This window comes from Mauremys reevesii, linkage group 4, assembly GCF_016161935.1.
Source record: "Mauremys reevesii isolate NIE-2019 linkage group 4, ASM1616193v1, whole genome shotgun sequence".
Lineage (NCBI taxonomy): Eukaryota > Metazoa > Chordata > Testudines > Geoemydidae > Mauremys > Mauremys reevesii.
In genome coordinates this window covers 68,954,395-68,979,218 of record NC_052626.1, presented here as the reverse complement: position 1 = coordinate 68,979,218, position 24,824 = coordinate 68,954,395, and the positions used below count along the sequence as shown (strand labels likewise).

The 24,824-nt window shown below is 43.9% G+C and overlaps 2 protein-coding genes and 1 long non-coding RNA gene across 6 annotated transcripts in view; 1 reads left to right on the top strand and 2 right to left on the bottom strand.

The window, feature by feature from the left end:
• Positions 1–302: 302 nt before the first annotated feature.
• On the bottom strand, positions 303–12,824 carry LOC120403506. 2 transcript variants are annotated; one of them, XR_005597548.1, is made up of 4 exons: positions 12,689–12,824; positions 11,333–11,447; positions 10,783–10,845; positions 303–1,158 (listed from the first exon to the last, which is right to left on the bottom strand). It is a non-coding gene; the product is annotated as an uncharacterized LOC120403506 (long non-coding RNA). The 2 variants fall into 2 exon arrangements; XR_005597547.1 differs by lacking the exon at positions 303–1,158 and having other exon boundaries at positions 10,168–10,845.
• Positions 12,813–23,840, top strand: PIGH (phosphatidylinositol glycan anchor biosynthesis class H). Of its 3 annotated transcripts, XM_039534613.1 has the most exons (4): positions 12,813–13,307; positions 18,559–18,768; positions 19,179–19,262; positions 22,920–23,840. In XM_039534613.1, exons 1-4 carry the CDS (start codon positions 12,813–12,815, stop codon positions 23,019–23,021), a joined length of 891 nt encoding a protein of 296 aa, XP_039390547.1. In that variant the 3' UTR covers positions 23,022–23,840. The 3 variants fall into 3 exon arrangements, with proteins under 3 accessions (XP_039390547.1, XP_039390548.1, XP_039390549.1); XM_039534614.1 differs by lacking the exon at positions 19,179–19,262; XM_039534615.1 differs by lacking the exons at positions 19,179–19,262; positions 22,920–23,840 and adding an exon at positions 19,003–19,083.
• PLEKHH1 (pleckstrin homology, MyTH4 and FERM domain containing H1) overlaps positions 22,100–24,824 on the bottom strand; it is a 92,917-nt gene continuing 90,192 nt past the window's right edge. The window contains exon 30 of the mRNA XM_039534609.1: positions 22,100–22,845. The gene's annotated coding sequence lies outside the window, so the exon portion shown is untranslated. The remainder of the gene's footprint in view (positions 22,846–24,824) is intronic.

The following is a 24,824-nucleotide window of genomic DNA, read 5'->3' as shown; positions in this document are numbered from 1 at the left end:
GCTATAATTGGCCTCTGGGAGGTTTCCCACAATGCCTGTTCTTGCCTCTCTGGTCATTAGTTTGAACTCTACTGCCCTGTCCTCAAGTGACCAACCATCATCCCCACCCCATAAATTCCTTGGGAATTTTGAAAGTCCCCTTTGTGTTTGCTCAGTGACTCATGCAGTGGTCTCAGCGCATCTTTCCAGGTGGCCACGCCTGCTCCACGCACCATGCGATCCCCCACTTGGAGCAATGCCAAGCTGCTAGACTTCATCTCCATTTGGGGAGAGGAGGCTGTCCAGTCCCAGCTGTGCTCCAGATGTAGGAATTATACCTTCGGACAGAATTCACAATGCATGACAGAAAGGGGCTATGACTGTGACACACTTCAGTGCAGGGTCAAAGTGAAGGAGCTGCGGCACACCTACCACAAGGCGCAGGAGGCAAACTGCCACTCCGGTGCTGCACCCACGAGCTGCCAGTTCTACAAAGAGGTGGTCGTCGCAATACTCGGTGGTGACCCAACCTCCACTATGAAGGCCACTGTAGATACTTCAGTGGCTTGCTTGCCAGTCGAGAGTGGACCGAGCCAGGAGGAGGAAATCTTGGACAAGGATGTAGAGGGGGACCCAGAGGCAGGGGACGACTCAGAGGTCAGAAATGCATGCAGCCAGGAGCTCTTCTCTACACCAGAGGAGGCTAGCCAGTCACAGCTGTTAGATCTTAGTGAAGTGCAAACAGGAGAGGAGGCCCCTGGTAAGTGGCTTTGATTTTGGGAATCAATGAAGTGAGTTGCTGGGGGTAGGAGGGTTGCAGAAAGCAGGCTTGTGTCTCTATGATGCCTGTACCACCATGTGCCTAGTCTGAGCGGCAGAACAGGGTGCTGATTGACTCCCTCACTTCACAGGAATCTGCCTCAGATCTCCAGGAAACTCTCATGGAGATACTGGGCAATCCGCTGCCGCAGGTTCTTTGGCAGAGCTGCTTTGTTTCTTGCCCCATTAACGGTAACTTTCCCACACCACTCTGTCATCACTGTGAGGAGGGGGTGGAACCACTGCTGCACACAGGTGAGCCGCATAAGGGCCGGGCTGGAAGCTGCAGTCATGGAGAAGACCTTCACTTGATTCCCTGCTCACCCTCAGCAGCGTGATATCATCCATAATGAACAGAGCCTGTGGAAAATGTGGGGACAGGAATGATTATAAGGCTCCCCTGTAGTGCTGGCTTTCCCCAAGAGCCATGTGCTCAGTGTACAGTATGGCCCTGGAACACTGATTTCCCCTGCAGTTACTCACCATTTTGGAGGTCTTGTGGCTCATTTGTGCTTGCCTGGGGTCAGCCAGTTAGTGACGGATATGTTAATAGTGACTGTGTTTTAAGTCAGTGGTCTGAGTGTTAAGAACATAAGAAAGGCCGTACCGGGTCAGACCAAAGGTCCATCTAGCCCAGTATCTGTCTACCGACAGTGGCCAATGCCAGGTGCCCCTGAGGGAGTGAACCTAACAGGCAATGATCAAGTGATCTCTCTCCTGCCATCCATCTCCATCCTCTGACGAACAGAGGCTAGGGACACCATTCTTACCCATCCTGGCTAATAGCCATTTATGGACTTAGCCACCATGAATTTATCCAGTCCCCTTTTAAACATTGTTATAGTCCTAGCCTTCACAACCTCCTCAGGTAAGGAGTTCCACAAGTTGACTGTGCGCTGCGTGAAGAAGAACTTCCTTTTATTTGTTTTAAACCTGCTGCCTATTAATTTCATTTGGTGACCCCTAGTTCTTGTATTATGGGAATAAGTAAATAACTTTTCCTTATCCACTTTCTCAACATCACTCATGATTTTATATACCTCTATCATGTCCCCCCTTAGTCTTCTCTTTTCCAAACTGAAGAATCCCAGCCTCTTTAATCTTTCCTCATATGGGACCCTCTCTAAACCCCTAATCATTTTAGTTGCTCTTTTCTGAACCTTTTCTAGTGCTAGAATATCTTTTTTGAGGTGAGGAGACCACATCTGTACACAGTATTCGAGATGTGGGCGTACCATGGATTTATATAAGGGCAATAATATATTCTCAGTCTTATTCTCTATCCCCTTTTTAATGATTCCTAACATCCTGTTTGCTTTTTTGACCGCCTCTGCACACTGCGTGGACATCTTTAGAGAACTATCCACGATAACTCCAAGATCTTTTTCCTGACTCATTGTAGCTAAATTAGCCCCCATCATGTTGTATGTATAGTTGGGGTTATTTTTTCCAATGTGCATTACTTTACATTTATCCACATTAAATTTCATTTGCCATTTTGTTGCCCAATCACTTAGTTTTGTGAGATCTTTTTGAAGTTCTTCACAATCTGCTTTGGTCTTAACTATCTTGAGTAGTTTAGTATCATCTGCAAACTTTGCCACCTCACTGTTTACCCCTTTCTCCAGATCATTTATGAATAAATTGAATAGGATTGGTCCCAGGACTGACGCTTGGGGAACACCACTAGTTACCCCTCTCCATTCTGAGAATTTACCATTAATTCCTACCCTTTGTTCCCTGTCCTTTAACCATTTCTCAATCCATGAAAGGACCTTTCCTTTTATCCCATGACAGCTTAATTTACGTAAGAGCCTTTGGTGAGGGACCTTGTCAAAGGCTTTCTGGAAATCTAAGTACACTATGTCCACCGGATCCCCCTTGTCCACATGTTTGTTGACCCCTTCAAAGAACTCTAATAGATTAGTAAGACACAATTTCCCTTTTGTTGACTATTGCTCAAGAGTTTGTTTTTCTATGTGTCTGACAATTTTATTCTTTACTATTGTTTCAACTAATTTGCCCGGTACCGACGTTAGACTTACCGGTCTGTAATTGCCGGGATCACCCCTAGAGCCCTTTTTAAATATTGGCGTTACATTAGCTAACTTCCAGTCATTGGGTACCGAAGCCGATTTAAAGGACAGGTTACAAACCTTAGTTAATAGTTCCGCAACTTCACATTTGAGTTCTTTCAGAACTCTTGGGTGAATGCCATCTGGTCCCGGTGACTTGTTAATGTTGAGTTTATCAATTAATTCCAAAACCTCTTCTAGTGACACTTCAATCTGTGACAGTTCCTCAGATTTGTCACCTACAAAAGCCAGCTCAGGTTTGGGAATCTCCCTAACATCCTCAGCCGTGAAGACTGAAGCAAAGAATCCATTTAGTTTCTCCGCAATGACTTTATCATCTTTAAGCGCTCCTTTTGTATTTTCATCATCAAGGGGCCCCACTGGTTGTTTAGCAGGCTTCCTGCTTCTGATGTACTTAAAAAACATTTTGTTATTACCTTTGGAGTTTTTGGCTAGCCGTTCTTCAAACTCCTCTTTGGCTTTTCTTATTACACTCTTGCACTTAAGTTGGCAATGTTTGTGCTCCTTTCTATTTGCCTCACTAGGATTTGACTTCCACTTTTTAAAGGAAGTCTTTTTATCTCTCACTGCTTCTTTTACATGGTTGTTAAGCCACGGTGGCTCTTTTTTAGTTCTTTTACTGTTTTTCTTAATTTGGGGTATACATTGAAGTTGGGCCTCTATTATGGTGTCTTTAAAAAGGGCCCACGCAACTTGCAGGGATTTCACTTTACTCACTGTACCTTGTAACTTTTGTCTAACTAACCCCCTCATTTTTGTATAGTTCCCCCTTTTGAAATTAAAGGCCACAGTGTTGGGCAGTTGAGATGTTCTTCCCACCACAGGGATGTTGAATGCTATTGTATTATGGTCACTATTTCCAAGTGGTCCTGCTATAGTTACCTCTTGGACCAGCTCCTGCGCTCCACTCAGGATTAAATCTAGAGTCGCCTCTCCCCTTGTGGGTTCCCGTACCAGCTGCTCCATGAAGCAGTCATTTAAAGTATCGAGAAATTTTATCTCTGCATTTCGTCCTGAAGTGAAATGTTCCCAGTCAATATGGGGATAATTGAAATCCCCCACTATTATTGGGTTCTTAATTTTGATAGCCTCTCTAATTTCCCTTAGCATTTCATCATCACTATTACTGTCCTGGTCAGGTGGTCGATAATTGATCCCTAATGTTATATTTTTACTAGAGCATGAAATTTCTATCCATAGAGACTCTATGGAACCTGTGGATTCGCTTAAGATTTTTACTTCATTTGAATCTACACTTTCTTTAACATATAGTGCCACTCCTCCCCCTGCACGGCCTGTCCTGTCCTTCCGATATATTTTGTACCCCGGAATGATTGTGTCCCATTGATTGCTCTCAGTCCACCAGGTTTCTGTGATGCCTATTATATCTATATCCTCCTTTATCACAAGGCACTCTAGTTCACCCATCTTATTATTTAGACTTCTGGCATTTGTGTACAAGCACTTTAAAAACTTGTCCCTGTTTTTTAGCCTGCCTTTTTCTGATGTGCCAGATTCTTTTTTATGTGACTGTTTATCATCTGATCCGGCCCTTACATTATACTTCTCATTCCTCTGCTCCTGACTATAACCTGGAGATTCTCTATCATCAGACTCTCCCCTAAGAGAAGTCTGTGTCCGATCCACACGCTCCTCTGCAGCAGTCGGCTTTCCCCCATCTCCTAGTTTAAAAACTGCTCTACAACCTTTTTAATGTTTAGTGCCAGCAGTCTGGTTCCACTTTGGTTTAGGTGGAGTCCATCTCTCCTGTATAGGCTCCTCCCATCCCAGAAGTTTCCCCAGTTCCTAATGAATGTGAACCCCTCCTCTCTACACCATCGTCTCATCCACGCATTAAGACTCTGAAGCTCCGCCTGCCTACCTGGCCCTGCGCGTGGAACTGGGAGCATTTCTGAAAATGCCACCATAGAGGTCCTGGATTTCAGTCTCTTCCCTAGCAGCCTAAATTTGGCTGTGTTGCAAACAATACTGCTTTTGTAAAATGTTGCATTTTGGCTTCAGAGATTTGACCTTTGGAGCCCAGCCTCCCTCTTTGTTATCACTGGCTGTGCAGAATTAGAAAGCAGCCACGAAGAACTAAAGAGGACTATGCGTGAGATCATGACGCACTCCGCAGTCGAAAAACAAGAATTGAAGGAATGGTGGGACAGCGAGAAGAGGGACCGAAAGGAGAACGCAGCGTACCAGAACGAAGCCATAGAGCAGCTTTTAAATGTTATGGAGCGCCAAGTGGACACGCTCCAGGCACTACTAGCACTGCAAACCGAGCAGCTCCGCGCCCGCCCTTCCCTGTAGCTGCTGTCGCAAAACTCTTTTCCATGCGCGCCCCCCCAAACACAGCCAACACACTCTTATCAACCTCCTGGCTCCAGTCTTTAGCCGCTGCAGTCCACTCCTTCCCCGTCACAGAGCAGCAATGCAGACTCCCAGTACCCACTGCACTCAACATCCGTCCCTCTGCAGTTTAGCCCTGATGAAGTATAGTACCCGCTGCACAGTACTCCAAAGGACAAGGTTGGATAGGATACCTGGACAAACACAAATCTTTAATCGTCTTGGGACCCCACCTCATCCCTTCCCCCATCCCCCTCAGTGCTGATGTGATTTTTTGTTTGTCTCTCCTCTGGTTGTTGTTTTTTAATAAAAGAATTGTTTTGGTTTGAAAGCAATCTTTATTCCATTAACTGAAAGCAAACAGAGCCCTGCAACAGGCAATTTTCTTACATCTTCATAGTACATTGTCTGCACCAATCACAATCCCCTCCTAGCATTACAGGCACTGGACTCCTGAGCATAGCAACAAACATTAGTGGCTTTCAGCTTCAAATTGCTGCCTCAAGGCATCCCTGATCCTTATGGCTCCGCTCTGCAACCCTCTAATAGCCCTGGTCTCTGGCTGTTCAAATTCAGCCTCCAGGCACTGAGCCTCAGCGGTCCAGCCCTGAGTGAAGCTTTCACCCTTCCCTTCACAAATATTATGGAGTGACAGCACGTGGCTATAAGCATAGGAATATTGTCATCGGCCTGGTCTAGCCTCCCATATAGGCACCACCAGCGGGCCTTTAAATGGCCAAAAGCACACTCAACAGCCATTGTGCACTTGCTCAGCTTGTTGTTGAACTGCTCCTTGCTACTGTCAAGGTGCCCATGCATGGCTTCATAAGCCACGGCATTAAGGGGTTGGCAGGGTCTCCCAGGATCACAATGGGCATTTCAACTTCCCCTACAGTGATCTTCTGGTCTGGGAAGAAAGTCTCTGCTTGTAGCTTTCTGAACAGGCCAGTGTTCCGAAAGATACGTGCGTCATGCACCTTTCCAGACCATCCTGCATTAACGTCTGTGAAATGCTCACAGTGATCCACAAGTGCCTGGAGAACCATTGAGAAATACCCCTTCCGATTCATGTACTTGGTGGCTAGGTGGTCTGGTACCAGAATTGGAATATGCGTGCCATCTATCACCTCTCCACAGTTAGGGAAACCCATTTGTGCAAAGCCATCTACAATGTCACGCATGTTGCCCAGAGTTACAGTCTTTCAGAGCGGGATGCAATTAATGGCCCTGCACACTTCCATCAACATGAGTCCAACAGTTGTCCTTCCCACTCCAAACTGGTTAGTGACGATCAGTAGCAGTCTGGAGTAGCCAGCTTTCACAGTGCAATCACCACGCGCTTCTCCAATGACAAGGCAGATCTCATTCTCATGTCCTTGCGCTGCAGGGCTGGGGCAAGCTCATCACACAGTCCCATGAATGTGGCTTTCCTCATCCAAAGGTTCTGCAGCCACTGCTCATCATCACATATGTGCATGATCCCACCTGTGACCAGGATCCTAATGGGGAGCCAGCTGTGGTCACTCTATTAGGGTGAACTGCAAAGAATGGGGCAGCCAAACCCCAAAAAGCTGGGGGATATTCCAATACATAGATTTACCAAGCCAGCATAAAACAGCTTCTTTGTTACCTGACTGGTTACTCAGAAGTCCAAACACAGTTCCCTTAAAGTGAACCAGCCTCAGGCTTCCATCCAGATACCTATGTCAAATATGATGAAAATTTCTGTAAAACATTTCATCATATAAAAGAAAAGGTTCTACCAATCCCAAAAGATTGGACACATTACCTCCCAGGTTAATGAATGTTCCAGATCTTACCCAAATACATGCTACAGCCAATTCTTATTAACTAAAATCTAAAGGTTTATTTATAAAAAGAAAAAAAAGTGAGAGTTAATATTGGTTAAAGGAATCCATGACATAAAGTAATGGCAAAGTTCTTGGCTCAGGATTGTAGCAGTGATGGAATAAACTGCTGGCTTAAAAGTCAAGTCTCTGGAGTACATCCACAACTTGGATGGGTCATTCAGTCCATTGTTCAGAGCTTCAGTTTATAGCAAGGTTCCTCCAGAGGTAAGAAGCAGGATCGAAGACCAAATGCAGGTGTTTCCAGGGCCTTTTATAGCTTTTGCTATGTGGAGGGCAGCCCATTGTTCTTGCTGTGGAAAATCACAGCAACAAGATAGAGTTTGGAGTCACATGGGCAAGTCACATGTCCATGCATTTCGCCTAGTCACAGCAGGAAATTTCATTAAGTGTAGATGGGCGTCTCCCATGGTCCATTGTTAGTTAAATGTTCTTTTGATGGGTCACTCAATTTGAATAGTCCCTTCAAGGTGTGCTGGCTAATTACTTCATGGGCGTTACCCCAAGAGCAAACATTTGAAATCCAAGTATAGAGCCAATACTTACAACTTCATAACTCAACTTATAACTCAACATACAAAAATGACACATGCATACAGATAGCATAATCATAACCAGCAAATCATAACTTTTCATAGACACCTCACTTGACAACCTTTGTACAAGATTTGCTGCAAATATACAAAAGTGGTTGCAACAATGATCTATATGGTCATATTTTAATCAGATAATGTCACACCACCACTCAGTGCTTGTTTCCTGAGCCCAAAAGCAAGGTTCCACTGTGGTCAGCACTGCCGTGAATGCCACAAGCAATCTCATGTCGTAGCTACTACATGTGGCGAGATCAATGTTGCACTCCTCTTGCCTTTGTAGTTTAAAGAATAACTTCACTGCCACTTATGACGTGTTAGTCAGAGCGAGCAGCATATTGGTCAACAGCGTGGGATCCATTCCCGCAGACCGAAGAAGCAGAGTGCACAGTACACAAACCGTTGAAAGATGGTGCCAAATGCAGACAGAAGCACAGGGATTGCTGGGATGTGAAGCAATGCATCCTGGGGCATTGGGTCAGGACCCAGGATGCCCCGTGACCCCCTCCGCCTTCCCACAACTCTTAGCAGCAGAAGAGGAAGAGATGCTCTGTGGGACAGCTGCCCAGAGTGCACTGCTCCGAATACTGCTGCAAGTGCCGTAAGTGTGAACACGTTATTGCGCAGGCAGCTGACAGTGTGAGCACACAACAGCGGTTTCACTTCAGTGCTCTCTGAGAGGCGCTGTAACTCTGCCAGTGTAGACGTACCCTAAATCAGTGCTTTCTGTTTGTGCGTGGGTGGTAACAGCAAGGATTGGCTAAACGGGGTGGGACCCACACCACAGCCTCCATAGCAGCAGCAGCAGCTTCATCCATTTATTTTTCTTGCTTACTTCCTATGTCTGGAATGAGCTTTTACCTTAACCACATATATCACCGAGTTACCCAATTTATCTACTAATTCCTATACACAGGACAAAAGGGCTTGAGAAGCGTAAAGGCTTGTGATCGGCACTACAAAATGAATTCATACTCCACCCAGGGAGGTATGTTGTCAAAGCATCACAGACCCACTGAGTGTGAACATATCACACCAACCAGTACTTGTCCTTTATTACAGAGTGATAATGCCTGCGACACAACAGACAATTCAGTACATTTGGCTGAGTGTGTACTACATGTGTGCTGCACAGGTTCAGCCTGAATCGGGGGAGCGCAAACAGCGAATCCTGTGACTAGGGTCCAAGCGACAGGATGACTCATCAACATATATTGCTAGTCCCTCAGGCTACCGCCCTTCAGAATTTAATTTATGTACTGCTCATGGGATAAAAGGGTTAAGGGCCCCTTTTTAGAGAAAATTTCTCCAGGACACTCATATGGAGTACAATTAACAGTCCTGCTGGTAAGGGTGACTGGGTTTTTGAGAGGACAGACTTCAAGATGGTGCTCTTCCAGCAGCAGGGACCATGTCATTCTAGAACTAGACACTGTACCATTTTTTATTTTACCAGACAAAAATATACTTTTAAAGAGTATGAGCCACATAGTTTTGTGTGTCCCAGCCCCACCTGATATCTAAAACGTGTCAGAGCCCACTAAACACCCAGTAAGTATTTTTCATACAGGTATACTGCTTTTCAACTCCATTTAATACCCAGGAAGCATAAGCAATAAGTTTTTCTCTGTTGTGAGTTAATAGCTGAAATGGCTGTTTCCCTGCTTTCTACAAAAAAATCCAAAAGGTTTTATATAAACTGAGGTGCTAAGAACTGGAGCTTCTGCTAAAAGCCTCTTTTAACTTATACCCTGGCAGGGTATGCTGGGGGGGGATCCATTCCCACTCTATCTTCTTCTGGGAGAGGTAGTAGAGGGGTGCAAGGATTACAGTGTAATCAGGGATGAAATCCCCCACAAAAGCCTGTCATACCCAGCAGTGATCTAGTGCTGTTTCTGAAATAGGGAAGGGCAGCTCTAAAAATCACATTAAGCTTTTGTCTGGAGCACACTGGCCTGGTTGTAGGGTTAGTCCCAAGAAGGAAATCTCCTGCTTTATGAGCTGAGCCTTTTTTGGGTTTAGCTTTAGTCCGGCTTTCATTAAAACCTCACACAGGATTTCTAGTACCTTTTAATGGCATTCCCTGTTTGCCCCAGAATATCATCTACATGTTGCACAACATTTTCTTAATAGGTTTAACCAACCCTAAACCATCAGTTGCATTCATTTATAATCTACTAAGGCATTTCAATCTTGTATACACTTGTTTTAGTTTAAATACAATTATTCTTTTTCTATTTACAAAACATCCTGATATAGATTTTCACTCCCTAATAACCTTTACTTTACACCACAGTTAATCAGAACTTTTGGATACAATTTTTAATGGTTAATCACCATTTCTTATATTCACTGATCTTTCTTGGTGCTGAGTTGGTTTCTGCTTCCAAAGCACACAGCCATCTGAAAAAGCCTCTTTTGAGCCATGGTAGGATTTTAATTAAGTAGTATGTCCTGTTTACATTTCTTTTACCCCTTTTACTCCATACACTGCATGTTCCATAGGAATGCTCACTCCTTTCATAATTTAACTTTCACTTTTTATTTGCTATCCCATATTAGCCATACCAATTATATATACAAACATGTAATATATATTAATATTTTATTTTTCTTTTGCAGCTCTCTCAGCTGTTGCTTCATTACTGAAAAAGGGATGCAGGGTCTCTGTCCACTATCCTAGTTCTGCCTGTGCCCTTTTATTCCCTATTTTCATTTACTGGTTTATATTTAACATTTATAACTTAATTTAAAAAAAACATTAAACTTTGTAACAGTTAACACTTTGGGTGTCTTGGTGCCAACAAAGTTAAGACTGCCCAGAGACGTTAGCTGCTGCCCAAAGAGTGTGTGTATGTCAACTTTATAATATATGGAGATATACCTATCTCATAGAACTGGAATTATTGGAGACCACCAGACACAAATTTAATCAACAATTCCTTTCTTAAATCCAAAGGCCAAATGATATTTTATACAATTGCTGTAAACATGCCTAGAACCCTAAAAATAAGAGTCATTACACCCAATACAGTAACAAAGTATTCATAAGCATGCAATCAGTGTACTTACAAACAGGCCTGACCTAAGGAAAACTATCTCATCTTGGTATGCTCCAGCATGATCAGGTAGGATCTGAAAAAGAACCGGCAGCTTCATGGCTCTCTTTATACACTTCAGCTAACTTGCTAGTTTTAGCAAAAACTCAGTTTAAAGCAGTTTATCCTTGCTACTTTCTTTCCTCCAAGGCCTTCTTTTTGCCTCCTCGCTCCTTATTACCAGCTGAATAGGATGACCAGATTGCAAGTGTGAAAAATCAGGAAAGGGGAGGGAGATGCCTATGTAAGAAAAAAGCTCCAAATATTGGGACTATCCCTATAAAATTGGGACATCTGGTCACCCTACAGCTGAATAATAGGATGGTTTGTACCTGTTTTTTTCCCTTTGTCTTTTTGCTTTATCAGTTACTTTTTGAACCACATATATTTTTCCCACACTATAAATAATAATACTTATTATTCTCATGGCCTTCTTTTACTTGCTGACTGGGGCCTTTTCTGTACTAGCCACAAATTATAAACCAAACTTAAGCTAACTTTAATTCTTTTAATTTCATAAGTACCTCTGCAGCAGGCATTCCTAGGCATGGGTTCTTCAGTTCCCTCTCTTGTCTACTCCTTGTGAGATATGGTGACAGCAGCAAGTCATCAGGCCCACAGAGTATTCACCCAAAAGTTCTGAAGGATTTAAGAATTAAGTGGGTGAGCTGTTAACAAAACAATGTAAATTACAATGAAAGTTAGCTGATATACTTGAGAACTGGAAGGTGGGCAATATTAGGTCTATTTTTTAAAAAGCATTAGGATTAAGCTTGACATTTAAAGGCCAGTATCTTTACTTCAGCACTCAGCAAGTTGTCTGAAGCAATATTAAGAAGAGCACTTGTCCTAGCAGAGAAACACAAGACAAGACTCAATTAATGTGCGCTCTGAGAATCACATCTCTCAATTTAGGAGAAGTCTTTGAGGTTGACAAAGAAAAAACAGTTGATATTATTGGTTTAGACTTTCAAAAAGCTTTAATCAGGTTCCTCATAAGAAGGTGTGGTTAAGGAAACTAAATACAGGGTGTGAGAGAAGTTCTTTTGTATACTAGAAATTAATAGAAAACAAACAGGAGTAAGTCATCGGTTTTTAATCACGGAAGGAAGCAAATAGGAGGATATTGGCATGATCTAAGAGCAGCTTTAACTTATTTATTAAAGACCTGAAGAAGAAGGTGAACAGTGACCTGGCAAAATTTGCACGACAAGATTATTTAGATTAGTCAAAGACTATGGAAGATGGAGGAAGTTCAGAAGCACCTAACTGAGTTAGACAATTAGATACAATTCACTGTAGATAAATATGATGCTCACAGAGTGGAACAGTTTGAATTTCTAACATATTGCTGGATTGTAAAATAAATATTCAGAAAAAGTATCTAGCCATACCTGTTGACAATTTATGATAGAGTCATTACAGTTTAGTAGCCAGGAAAATATTTGGGAGTCTCTTTCAGACTCTTATCTTAGGTGGGTTTGTCCTATTTGTCTTAGCTTGATTTTCTAGGGCTGCTAGCGGGTGTCCTTATAGGATACACCTGGCAAGACCAGGTAATCACCCTGCTAAGAGTGGGACTAGAGAAATTTATAACAGCACAAAGCCCCACTGAAGTCAACAGGGTTCTGCCTGAATGTTTTACCTTATTAGGGTTCAAGCACTAAGTAGAATCAAAAAGTGGCCATTAATTTCAATTACATGAATTGAGACACCTTGGGCCTGATTGTCAGAGGTGCTGAGCATCTGGATCTCCCCCGCCTTTATCTGGACGGGGAGTGCTCAGTACTTCTGAAAAATCAGGTTCAATAGAGCTCGAATCTAGCACCCAAGATGGGAGGCCCCTACAATCAGCAGCCATGGACAACCTGGGCCTTTACCGTTCACAAACTACGGCTCTTCGTAAGGAGCCACAGCCACACCTCTGACTTGGGCCAGCAGTGCTGTGCGGTACAGCCCAGGGGGCGCGTGGAGACTGATGTCCCCCGCCCGCTGTACGAGCCGATGGGGCGGAGGGCAACAGTCTGTCACTCAGGGGCCGCTTCTTCAGCTGTGCGGCCCCAGGCCTCAGTTCCCCCATCCCTCAAACAGGGATCACCGCGCTCCGGCGGGGCGGGCCCGGCCCGGCCCGGCCCGGCCCCGGACGCCTCGCGCAGCGGCGGGAGAGGGCGGGCGGCTCAGGGGAGGCAGGAAACCGAGTCGGGTCAAAGGGCAGCGGCGGAAGTGAGCGCGCGGGACCATGGAGCTGACGGCAAGCGGTGGCTAGAGCGGCGGGCCGTCGGGGCCGCTCTGCGCGGCGGGAGGCCGGCTCCGTGGGGCAAGATGGAGGAGGGGATGTACCGGGCAGTGTCCGGGGGCCGCATCGCGCTGCAGCGCCGCCAGTACAGCGCCTCCTGCCGGGAGTTCTCGGTGCGCTGCCCCCGGCTGCAGCTGCGCTCGCTGAGCGCCGCTACCTGCTCCGTCTGGCTGGCGGCTTATGGGCTCTTCGTGCTCAGCCAGGTACCGAGCGGCTCCCGGGCCCGCCCCGACCTGACCGCGCCCCCTGGGCTCTGCCTCGTCTGCCCTGTCCGTCGTGCGGTCCCCCCGCCCCCTCCGAAACCCGCCGTCAGGGGAGCCCCGGTGGCAGCCCGCGGCCCCCTCGCCCCATCGGGGTCCCCCGTGGCCCCGCCGCTCACTTAGCAAAGGCTCCCGCTGCTGCAGGCTCCAGGCGGGCACGGAAAGCTGGAAACCGGTTTGTGGCGTTGTTTAAAAGAAGGGCCCTTTCTTTTGTACCAGCCCGGCTACCCAGGGAATCCCTCTGTCCCCACCACTCTCGCACACAGACACCAGGCAGCGGCGCAAATGCCATGTTCATTTAGCCGAGAAAGGCATAACAGCAGGGGTTGGCAACCTTTCAGAAGTGCTGTGCCGAGTCTTCATTCATTCACTCTAGTTTAAGCTTTCGCGTGCCCGTAATACATTTGAACGTTCTTAGAAGGTCTCTTTCTATAAGTACATAATCTATAACTAAACTATTGTTGTATGTAAAGTAAATAAGGTTTTTAAAATGTTTAAGAAGTTTCATTTAAAATTAAAATGCAGAGCCCCCCCAGACCAGTGGCCAGGACCCAGGCAGTGTGAGTACCACTGAAAATCAGCTCGCATGCCGCCTTCGGCACCCGTGCCATAGGTTACCTACCCATGCATAACAGGAACCAGTGGCTGAAAGTTAAAGCCAGACAAATTCAAGTTAGAAATAAAGCACAAATTTAGCATTGAGGGTGAGTTGGAAGAAATGAGCTGGAATATCCCTATATCTTGATGTCTTCGAATCAAGACTTTCTGGATGCCTTTCCGAAAGATATGCTTTAGTCAAACTGAAGTTGTTAGATTCAGTATAGGGTAGGGCTGTCGATTAATTGCGGTTAACTCATGCGATTAACTTGAAAAAATTAATCGCGATTAAAAAATTAATCATGATTAATCCTGGTTTTAATGGCACTGTTAAGAGACTACCAATTGAAATTTATTAAATATTTTGGATGTTTTTCTACATTTTCCTATATATCTTGTAGTCTGTGTTGTAATTGAAATCAAAGTGTATATTTTGATTACAAATATTTGCACTGTAAAAATGATAAACAGAAGAAATATTATTTTTCAATTCACCTCATACAAGTACTATAATACAATCTCTTTGTCCTGAAAGTGCAACTTTCAAATGTAGATATTTGTTTTTGTTCCATAACTGCACTCAAAACCAAAACAATGTAAAACTTCAGAGTCTATAAATCCACTCAGTCCTGCTTCTTGTTCAGCCAATCGCTAAGACATACAAGTTTGTTTACATTTACAGGCAATAATGCTGCCCTCTTCTTATTTACAATGATGTCACCACAAAGTGAGAACAGGCATTTGCATGGTACTTTTGTAGCCGACATTGCAAGGTATTTATGTTCCAGATATGCTAAACATTTGTTTGTCCCTTCATACTTCAGTCACCATTCCAGAGGATATGCTTCCATGCTGATGACGCTCGTTAAAAAAAAATGCGTTAACTAAATTTGTGACTGAACTCCTTGGGGGAGAATTGTATGTTCCCTGCTCTGTTTTACCCACATTCCGCCATATATTTCATGTTATAGCAGTCTCGGATGATGACCGAGAACATGTTTTTCATTTTTAGAACACTTTCACTGCAGATTTGACAAAATGCAAAGAAGGTACCAATGTGAGATTTCTAAAGATAGCTACAGCACTCAACCCAAGATTTAAGAATCTGAAGTGCCTTCCAAAATCTGAGATGGATGAGGTGAGGCACATGCTTTCAGAAGTCTTAAAAGAGCAACACTCTGATGTGGAAACTACAGAACCCGAACCACCAAAAAAGAAAATCAACCTTCTGCTGGTGACATCTGACTCAGATAATGAAAATGAACATGTGTCGATCCGCACTGCTTTGGGTGGTTTTCGAGCAGAACCCATCATCAACATGGACACATGTCCCCTGGAATAGTGGTTGAAGCATGCACATCTGTAATCATGTAAATATCTTGCGACCCTGGCTACAACTGTGCCATGAGAACACCTGTTCTCACTTTCAGGTGACATTGTAAATAAGAAGAGGGCAGCATTATCTCCTGCAAATGTAAACAAACTTGTTTGTCTGAATGATTGGCTGAACAAGAAATAGGACTGAGTGGACTTGCAAGCTCTACAATTTTACATTTTTATTTTTGAATGCAGTATTTTTGTACATAATTCTACATTTGTAAGTTCAACTTTCATGATAAAGCGATTGCATTATAGTACTTGTATTAGGTGAATTGAAAAATATTTATTTTGTCTCTTACAGTGCAAACACTTGTAATAAAAAATATGAAGTGAGCACGGTACACTTTTTATTCTGTGTTGTAATTGAAATTGATATATTTGAAAATGTAGAAAACATCAAAAATATTTAAATAAATGGTATTCTATTATTGTTTAACAGTGTGATTAATTGCGATTAATTTTTTTAATCGCTTGACAGCCCTAGTATAGGGGTAAGTGCGTGAAACTATATGGTCTTTAGGGATAGCCCCATGTTGAGCATTAGTACAATTCTGCTTGAGCTGAACTTCTGCCAGTTCACATCCCAAGTCTTGGGCTCAGTCAGGCTCTGGGAAAGCAAAGATGCTCTGTCATCTTCATTTGATGAAAATGAGTCAGAGCTGCATGACAGCCACATTCTGATCTCATTATCTTCCCAGAAGTCTCAGTTAGTTTATAAGCTCCTTCAGGGCAGGAATCGTATCTTTTTATGTATATGGAGCAGTGTCTAGCATATTCATGGGCGCCAAATCATATACACTGAACAGGAGAGATGAGTGTCTGGAAACCCACAGGAGATATTTCTTGGGGGAAGGCAAGTGATCACTGAAAATAATTCTCTCAAATTTTTCTGACAGGAAAGAGGGGTACTCCACTAGCAATACCATCTACGTACTCGTGGTCTTGTGTCAACAAGACCTTGTGGGCAAAGATTTTAAAGACTGTTGACAGATCTAAAAGAATGGGCATAAATATCTGACCTTTAGCATTACTAGGAGATTGTGAACAACCAATTAGACCAGTGCAATCTCTATAGTGTATACTGAGGCCAAAAGATGGACTGAAAAGGATCAAGAAAGTCTGAAGACTACAGTTAACACTAGCATTGCCACACTGTGACCTTCTCAGTGACCTTTCCCAGAAAGCAAAGATAAGAGACCAGGGTGGTAATTGGCAAGGTTGTCAATGTCAGAAGATTGTTAAATCCTTGCTCAATAAACTGCCACTTGTTAGCGGGTGGGAATTCTATCCTAAATTCCTGTACCTATTGGGTTTCTGGGAACTGGATGGGCAGAAGCCCGCTCAATGCTAAAGGATCCCCCCCCAGCCTAAGGGGAGGATCTACTGGACCTCAAAAACCCAACTGATTTCGGGGGACAACTAATAAAAGAACAGGGACAGGAGTGCGGTCAAAGGGTCAAAAGGAGGGTGCCTGATGGGGACACCGAGCAGAGAACCCCAGACAGCGCCCACTGCTCCTCGAAAGTGTCAAGGGAGCCAGTGGACGCCACCCAGAGGAACTCTGCCTGGATGCGTGAACGGACAGAGGATCGGAAACAAGCCCCACAGTCACAGGAGTCTCCATTGGCCAACATCCTCTCCCTGGTTTTGTAGATGGCTGTTTTAGCCAGGGCTAGGAGGAGGTTGACCAGGAGGTCCCGTGACTTTGTGGGGCCACGGATAGGGAGTGCATAGAGAAGGAGGTGAGGGGAAAAGAGCAGCCAGAAACGCAACAGTATATTCATGAGGAGCCGGTATAGGGGCTGCAACCTGGCGCACTCTAAGTAAACGTGCGCCAGGGTCTCCCTCGCGCCGCAGAAGGGGCAGGTGTCTGGGACGGGCAAACCGCGCCAAATACACGCCCGTGCTCACGGCCCCATGAAGGAGCCGCCAACTGATATCCCTGACGGGCCTTGGGACCAGGGTAGAGTATAGGCCGGCCCACCGGGGCTCCTCACCCTCCAGATGTGGCAGGAGGTCCCGACACTTTGTGTCGGGGCGGGACACGAGGGTGCTTAAATTCCTGTAAGAAGGCATTCATCTCGGTCAGCAATTGCCCTCAGCGCCTTCCTACTTGATTATACAAGCTGTGAAGAACACTGATCCAAGCTGTACACCACTGGTTGAAATTCTTCCATTACCCGAAGAAGCTGAGCCTCAGTCTCACCACCCTCTTAGTGCAGTGCAAGACCCCTTTCTCCTGTAACAGTGCTAGCAAGCAGTCCAGCATCATTCCTCCTTCAAGACAGCCACTAAGGATTATTCTGTTTGGGAAGTGGCATGAAATGAGTTAGAACAACGGAGTTTTGGTCCGTTAGTGATAGAATTAATATTTCCTGTGCCCAGCAATGTTCTCTCTAAAATTGGTCCTGGGGATAGGGCACTAGATTGTGAGTCAGGACACCTGGATTCTATTCCCAGCTCTTTAAATGACTTGCTGCTTGAGTTTAGTCTAATCAGTGATTTAGCACTTATTATTTATCTTGTAGTAATACCAAAAGGTCCCAAGATCAGGACTCCATAGAGACACCTAGCAAGACACAGTTTCATTTCCAGAAAGCTTGCAGTCTAACTATGCAAGACAAAGCATCGAAGAAAGGGACAAGTATTACTACCACTGTACAGATCAGGGTACTAAGGCAGAGAAATTAAGATTAATCAAAGTCACATGTTAAATTGGTGGCAGAACTAGAATGTGAACTCAGATCTGATTCCCAATGCGATGCTTGAAGAACAAGACTATCCTTACTCTCTAATCACTCTGGGCCTCTGATTCACCATCTATAAAAAAGGGGTAATATACCTGTCTACCTTTGTAAATGCAATTGCATCATAATCTGCATTTATATGACAGGCTGTCTTATATGATGTCACTTGGTGTTTTGGGGCAGAGTTAGTAGAACCCACTGGTCAGTTATAGGTCCCCCTCCAGGCCTGATCCACTGAGGATATCAGTCTGTTACAGCGCTCCGCCACAGAGCTTGGCACTTAATTAAGTTCAAGGTCTAGAGACTCATGCTTCCTGATCTAGAGGTTAGTCCCAGTGTGTCAAGCAAGATGGCATCTGTCAAACTTTCATGGATGAACCTACAATTTACTGTACATAGCCCTATGCCTATGCTCACATGCAGTTAATTGCACGATGGGAGCCTAAATACCTGCTTGGTTTTCTTTACAGAACAGCATGGTGCTCTCAGCTGCTATATTTATCACACTGATTGGCTTGATCGTGTACCTGCACTTTGTGAAAATTGACCAGGAGTCCCTGTTAGTCATTGGCTCACTTGGCATCCAGATGACCTCATCCTATGCTTCGGGCAAAGAGAATACAACCTTCATTGAAATGAGCCAAGTGAAGGACGTAGTCATCAATGAGGCCATCTATATGGTAATTATCTCATACAGCCTTTCTTCTTGTACAGCATAATCAATACTGCATTTTTCCCATGTGCTTGTGGCTAGGGACAGATGTTTTAATTGGGCAATGGAATGGCCAGATTTTGTCGTCAAGGCTTGACATTCTTGGACTGGTGTGGTGTCCTTAGTTTCACCAACATGTTCTTTATTCCTTATTTCTCTCCCCAATGCACCATCTTTTTCCTCTCTGAAACCTGCTGGAAAGAGGACATTTAAAACAAAAGGCCAGGTTCATCCCTGATATAATGAAGTTGATGGTAGTGGATTTTCTTCAGAGTGAATTTGGGTCAGTGGTTGTTATCATTCCCTCCTGTGCTATTCTTGTGAGTGTTGGGCCCGATGTCAGCTCATGCTTTATTGGTTTTTGCTTCTGTTTTTTAGCAAAAAGTTATTTATTACCTGTGCATCCTTCTCCAAGATCCTCGGGAACCTCATGGGGTGTCTGAGGTGGTGCCACTGTTTCAGGTGAGAATTAAATGGATTGTGGAGAGATCCAGATTTGTTGTTTGTTGGTATTACTAGGGTTCTCAGCACTTTTCATTCCATAATCCCTCACTCAGTCCATTGCAGCTGCTCTCTCTGAGATGTGCCTTGGAGTCCGCCAGCTTGATTCCTACAGCACTTTATAGCAGGTGCCACAGGAGCGGTAGAAATTAATGTTGGGAAAATGCTTTTGGCTCTCGTGTAGTCCATTCTAGATTCAGAGTAGGAATAGGGAAGATGTGCAAATCTTTAACCCAAGAAAAAGCTAGGTCAGCCTAGGAACCAAGACTGCTGAGTTTCATAAAGCTCTGCTTATCTGGCTTGTGTGTGTAGTCGCATCCTCAGGCTATGCAGTGCTGCCACCAAAGGGACCCCTTGGTGTCTGAGTAGAGTCTCAGCTACCCAAGTCAAAGGTTCTGATAAGGGGGTACTCTGAAGTAAGTGGATGGTCTTTCCCTTTTTCCCCAATGACAATCAAAGGTATTGAAACAGAAGTGGTGAGCTGAGACCTCTGCTTAACATTACCTTGTCTTTCCTCTCTTCTCCGCCCATTTACTTGTCGTAACCTAGGTTATGAGCTCTTTGGGGCTGGGAAGTTCTTTTGACTGTGTGTCTGTACAGTGCCTAACACAATGGGTTTTCCTTTCATGTTCCTAGGCACTACTGAAGTACAAATATAGTAATAAATTTTTGTATACTTTTTATAATGTAATGACTCTACAGCCTTCTCTCTCTGTGAAAATTACCTACTGCTGAGTGTCAGGTTTTAGCCATGGTTTCTGAATCACTACTGAACACAATTTGTCAATGGCTACACACTTACAGCTAAATTGCATTCAGCATTGATTCAGCTGCACATGTTGCTGATGGTAGGCAAAGATCTCAAAGATACTTACCAATATTAATGAATTCGGCTTCTTCAGCAGATCCAACACCAGAAAAAGGATTTGCTGGAACCCCTGTCACTTGCAATGAGTGAATTCCATACAGCTCCACCAAGAATCCTGGCATTGGACTGTTATCTCATCTGCCTCTAGTCATTGCCAATGACAAAGGGATAGGCTTGCATTTGGGTGTGGTTTCTCTCACCCACCCAACTCTGAACAATGCTACTTTCAAGGGTATACCCTGATACTTGTATTTGATTCTCCTTTAACCACTCACTGCCAAGGAGCTAAGAAAGAGGCTGCTTTAGTCTGAAATTCAGTACCCCTCAGTAATTCTCACCTAAAACAATCTGACATGCTCACTTGAGGGTGCATTCATAGGTTTCACAGGTGCATTCACAGGTTTCAGAGTAGCAGCCGTGTTAGTCTGTATCCGCAAAAAACAGGAGTACTTGTGGCACCTTAGAGACTAAATAAATTTGTTAGTCTCTAAGGTGCCACAAGTACTCCTGTTCTTTTAACAGGAGCAGTAACCTCTTGTTGCCTCTGCTGTACAGAGTCTTTATTTCTCTATGCTATGCCAACTTTAGAGAAGGCAATTTTAGTGACTACAATTTACCATCTGACGTCTGCACTGACCTGACCTATTGTTCTCTCAAACTGCCATTGGCAGCATTTACAAAGATAGTTTTTATGTGGACTTCATACTGCAGTGCTGTTTTGGGAGCTCAAAAGTCATAAAGCCCTGGGGACTAGATGACTCAGGAGGTTAGGAATGGGATACAGAACCTTTCACCTCTCTGTTGGCTTTAATCTGACCCAGGTCAGTAGTGACAGAAAATCATTATCCTTTGACTGCCATTTAGTGATTATGTAGAATGAATTGGTGATTTCAGTCCACTTCCTCTCCTTTTGTGGACAGCAGTAGAAGCAGCTAAGGACTGTGTAGTCTGAACTCCCCTTTCTTAAAGGTAGATCCTCTGGGGCAGGATCCAGGTACATTGGGTCAATGTGAGGAAAGCTGCTTCTCATGGTAAATAGAGGAGGAAAAATATATGTAAGGTAGCGTCGGGGAAATGATTAGGTTATAGGTCTGAGAATCATGACACCTGGGTTTTATTCTGCAGTCAGAGCCTGATTTGCTTTGTGAAAAATCCTCTCACCCTCTGTGTGCTTCAGTCTTACCTATCTGCAGAATGTAGAATGACACTTAACCATCTTTATAAAGTACTTTGAGGTCCTTTGCTGACAGGTGCTGTATAAATGCCAGTAAGTAAGAGTATTCTGTTTCCTCATTATAAATGATATTTGGACCACATGGATGTTTTGCATCTATGGTATTGATGGCTTATTATAAGGGGGTCAAGGCTGGGAAGCACAGACTAACAAAATGTCAAAAAGTAACAGTAACATGATACTCTTGGTGGAATGCATTTTGGCATTACATGCTATATACACCAGCATCATAGTGTTCAGTATGATATATGTACAAGGCCAATAAAAAGAAGCTGTAGAGACCTCATCACATCCCCCTGTTTACTGAGTTATAATTAAAGCCCAAGGACCACTGAGGCTTAGCAAAGGTTCATTAGTAACTTGCCAGGAACCTAAAAGCCACACTTGATTAGTATAGGAGGGAGCCAGTTGCAGTAGTGCCCTTCTTTATTATGGAGGTATGTCTGTCTCCTGTCAACCAGGTCTTTCTGGTTTCTCTGTAAATACTCCAAGTGCTGATAGTGGACAATTGCTCCCTGTCTCATGGCACATCATTTGTTCCCCACCCTCTCACGATAGATATCTGTTTCACTTGTAACACATGTATTAGAATGTGCAGTCACATTTTTTCTTTTCTCTGCATCTGGCACTGATTTACTGGGCCAAATTAAGCCATTGAATTTAGCAATCACCCCTCCTCATACCAATGTTCAGTTTGGCCCTTTGTGTAAACTTGGACAAGTTCTCTGAATAAAATTAATTTATTCGTCAATAAAAAAGATACGTTTACTTTGAAAAAGTATTGTGAGACTTAATTAGTTTACAAAGCACTTTGAGAACTTCTGAAAAAATGTTGCTATTATATTATTACTAAAAAGTCAAGGAATTTTAAAATGGAACATTGTTACTGACAGATGGTCGGTGAGATTGGGAAGTTCAAAGTTGTGGTTCCTGTGATAATTGTAACTCTGTCCTGTTGCACGTGTATATTGAGGCATTAAATTAAAGCTCAGATTTAGTAATACAGAATGCTACATGTACAAATGATACAAGTTACAGTTTCTGTGTGACCCACCAACTTGAATATTCTAACCTCTGAGTATTTAAAACCTCAGCCATAACATTGCATTAACTTAAAGAACAAAGTGAATGTCCTGTTCCTTAAAGGTACTGAATTGACAGCCTTGAGGACTGAAGTCCTCTAACCACAGGACAGATACAACACAGGCTATGTTCATAGAATATTTCCCCGCCAATCTGCCTTAGCCCTTCCTTGCAGCCTGGTGGATCACCTCGAGTTGTACGGATAGGAGAGGAGTTCACTCTCTAGAGTCGTCATCTTGCTTCAGGACAATAATCTACTGCAGATGCCTTGGCTTTTGAGTTCCCTCTGTATCCATGCCAATGGTAGCTTGCTTTGTGTAAGCCGCCTTCCCACTCCTTCCTCCATCTGACAAATGTTACTGAGGATGAAGATTAAAACTCTTAACTGTTCAGCAACCAGCCCAGAGCCTGACTGTTTTTTCTTGACCTCTAGAGCTCCAAGCCACGTCTAGACTGTCTGGTTGAAGTGTACCGAAGTTGCCAAGAAATCCTGGAGCAGAGGAAGACTTCAGACTTCACCAGAACTTTAAACTAAAAAGCTCATCAAGGTGGAAAACTCACAGCAAACTAGGATAGATTGTATATAGTAAATGAACCCCAAACCAAAACAGTCCTGCAGTTGTTCTTCACTAGATGGTGCATGTAGACTGTGTTCCAGCAGCAAGTGAAGTTGTTACTAGTGTCCTTGCTGGTGGCCCACTGTTATGGGAAAAAATTTCAGCCCATGCACAAAATCTATCCTTGCCAAGATGATGATGCTGTAAAAGTTAATGATAAATTTACTTGGCTGCCCAAAATATTAATGCAACTCAGATCAGTAGAATTTTTCCAAGACAGGAGCCTCAGAAATGGGATTTTCTTCCCCACTGCACACCCTGCCGATGGAGGGAAGGGACTGGGTATGGGAAGATCATGCAACAAATTTATACTCCTTTAATAAATCCTGAAACAAATTCTGATAAGCATACAATACAGCCTTGGCCAGATTGCCAATAAACCCACAAAGAACAAGCAAACCAAATGCCCTATACAGTGAATATTTGTGCTACATTTTTGTTGTGAAATTCTTTAAACCTTTTGTTTGAAAAAGGAGGTATCGTCCCTAAATGGGCCAAAGCCAAGCAGATGTGCGAAGAGGACAGCTCTGGTTCTCTGGTCTGAGCAGAGCTAAGAGAAAGGAAACTTGCCCAGGAAAATGCCAAACTTGTGTGAGCATTTAATTCTGTTTTCTGGACAGTTTACTGGTTACTTCGTTTGGATGGCAAAGGCCACCTATAAATGTCTGGGACTCCTTGCGTGTGTGGGGAATCTTGCCAATGAGAACGTGTGTAAATAAATTTTTTATTGGCTTGTGCCCTTGGGAGTATTTCATGGTGTGAATTTGTATTGTACCTCATTGATATCCTGAAGATTATTGTAACTTTTAACCAATATCACCTAGAGGTGTGGGGCTTTTTTGAACTCTTGCATAATATAACGTGGGCAGCTCAAATTTTGTCCATCTAAAGGTCATGTCAACAGCTCATCAGAAGCTTGTGGCTCACACATAATTTGCATAAAAATGGAGCTGTGTGTGTCAGTATGCAGTGCTCCAGCTGCTAAGATGGCAGTGGCTCTGAAAATGTTAAATTTACACTTTAGAAAGAAATGCCTTCTTATTACATGTGACTAATTGTTAGCCCATAAGGCAAGAGCTCTGGGTTCTGTCACTGACTTCTGGGTGGCCTTGGTCAAGTCATTTAACCTGTCTGTGCTTCAGTTTCTCACCCATACTTTTAATTCATGTCTTAATTACTAAAGTCACACCTGGAGCTGTACAGACTTTAAGAGCTAAATCCTGCCCTGGTATAAGCTGGTTGGACTTCACTGAACTCAATGAAGTTGCATCCTTTAAGAGTGGGTGCTGTAAGCCCAGGCATAATTGAGGTCTGGCCTTTTAAGAGCGGAAAGCCATGGGAAGTGTAATTCCCAGGAGGGATTGTTTGGGGTCCTGTGACTAGTAACTCACGTGACTAGCAAGACTATGTAAGAAGCAGTCTGTGGTTCAGGGAGAGAGGGGAATGAAGGTATGAGATGGGGTGGTTTCTCCTTGGTAGTAGGCCTCAGGAGACAGCCAGGTCACTGGGTAGAACAGAGCTGGAAAAAGACTTGAGAGAGATTAGAGATAGGATAGAGAAAGACCGTGAGGAGGGGTATTGCCAGAAGGAAGTAATCTGGGCAGGATAGTGCAGAGGGATGTTGAAGAGAGTTGATGCTCAATTAGGGGGTCTGGGCTGTGACTTTCAGTGAAAGTGGGAGGAAGTCCCCCATCTACGATTTTGTGCCAGCAGGGCAAGTA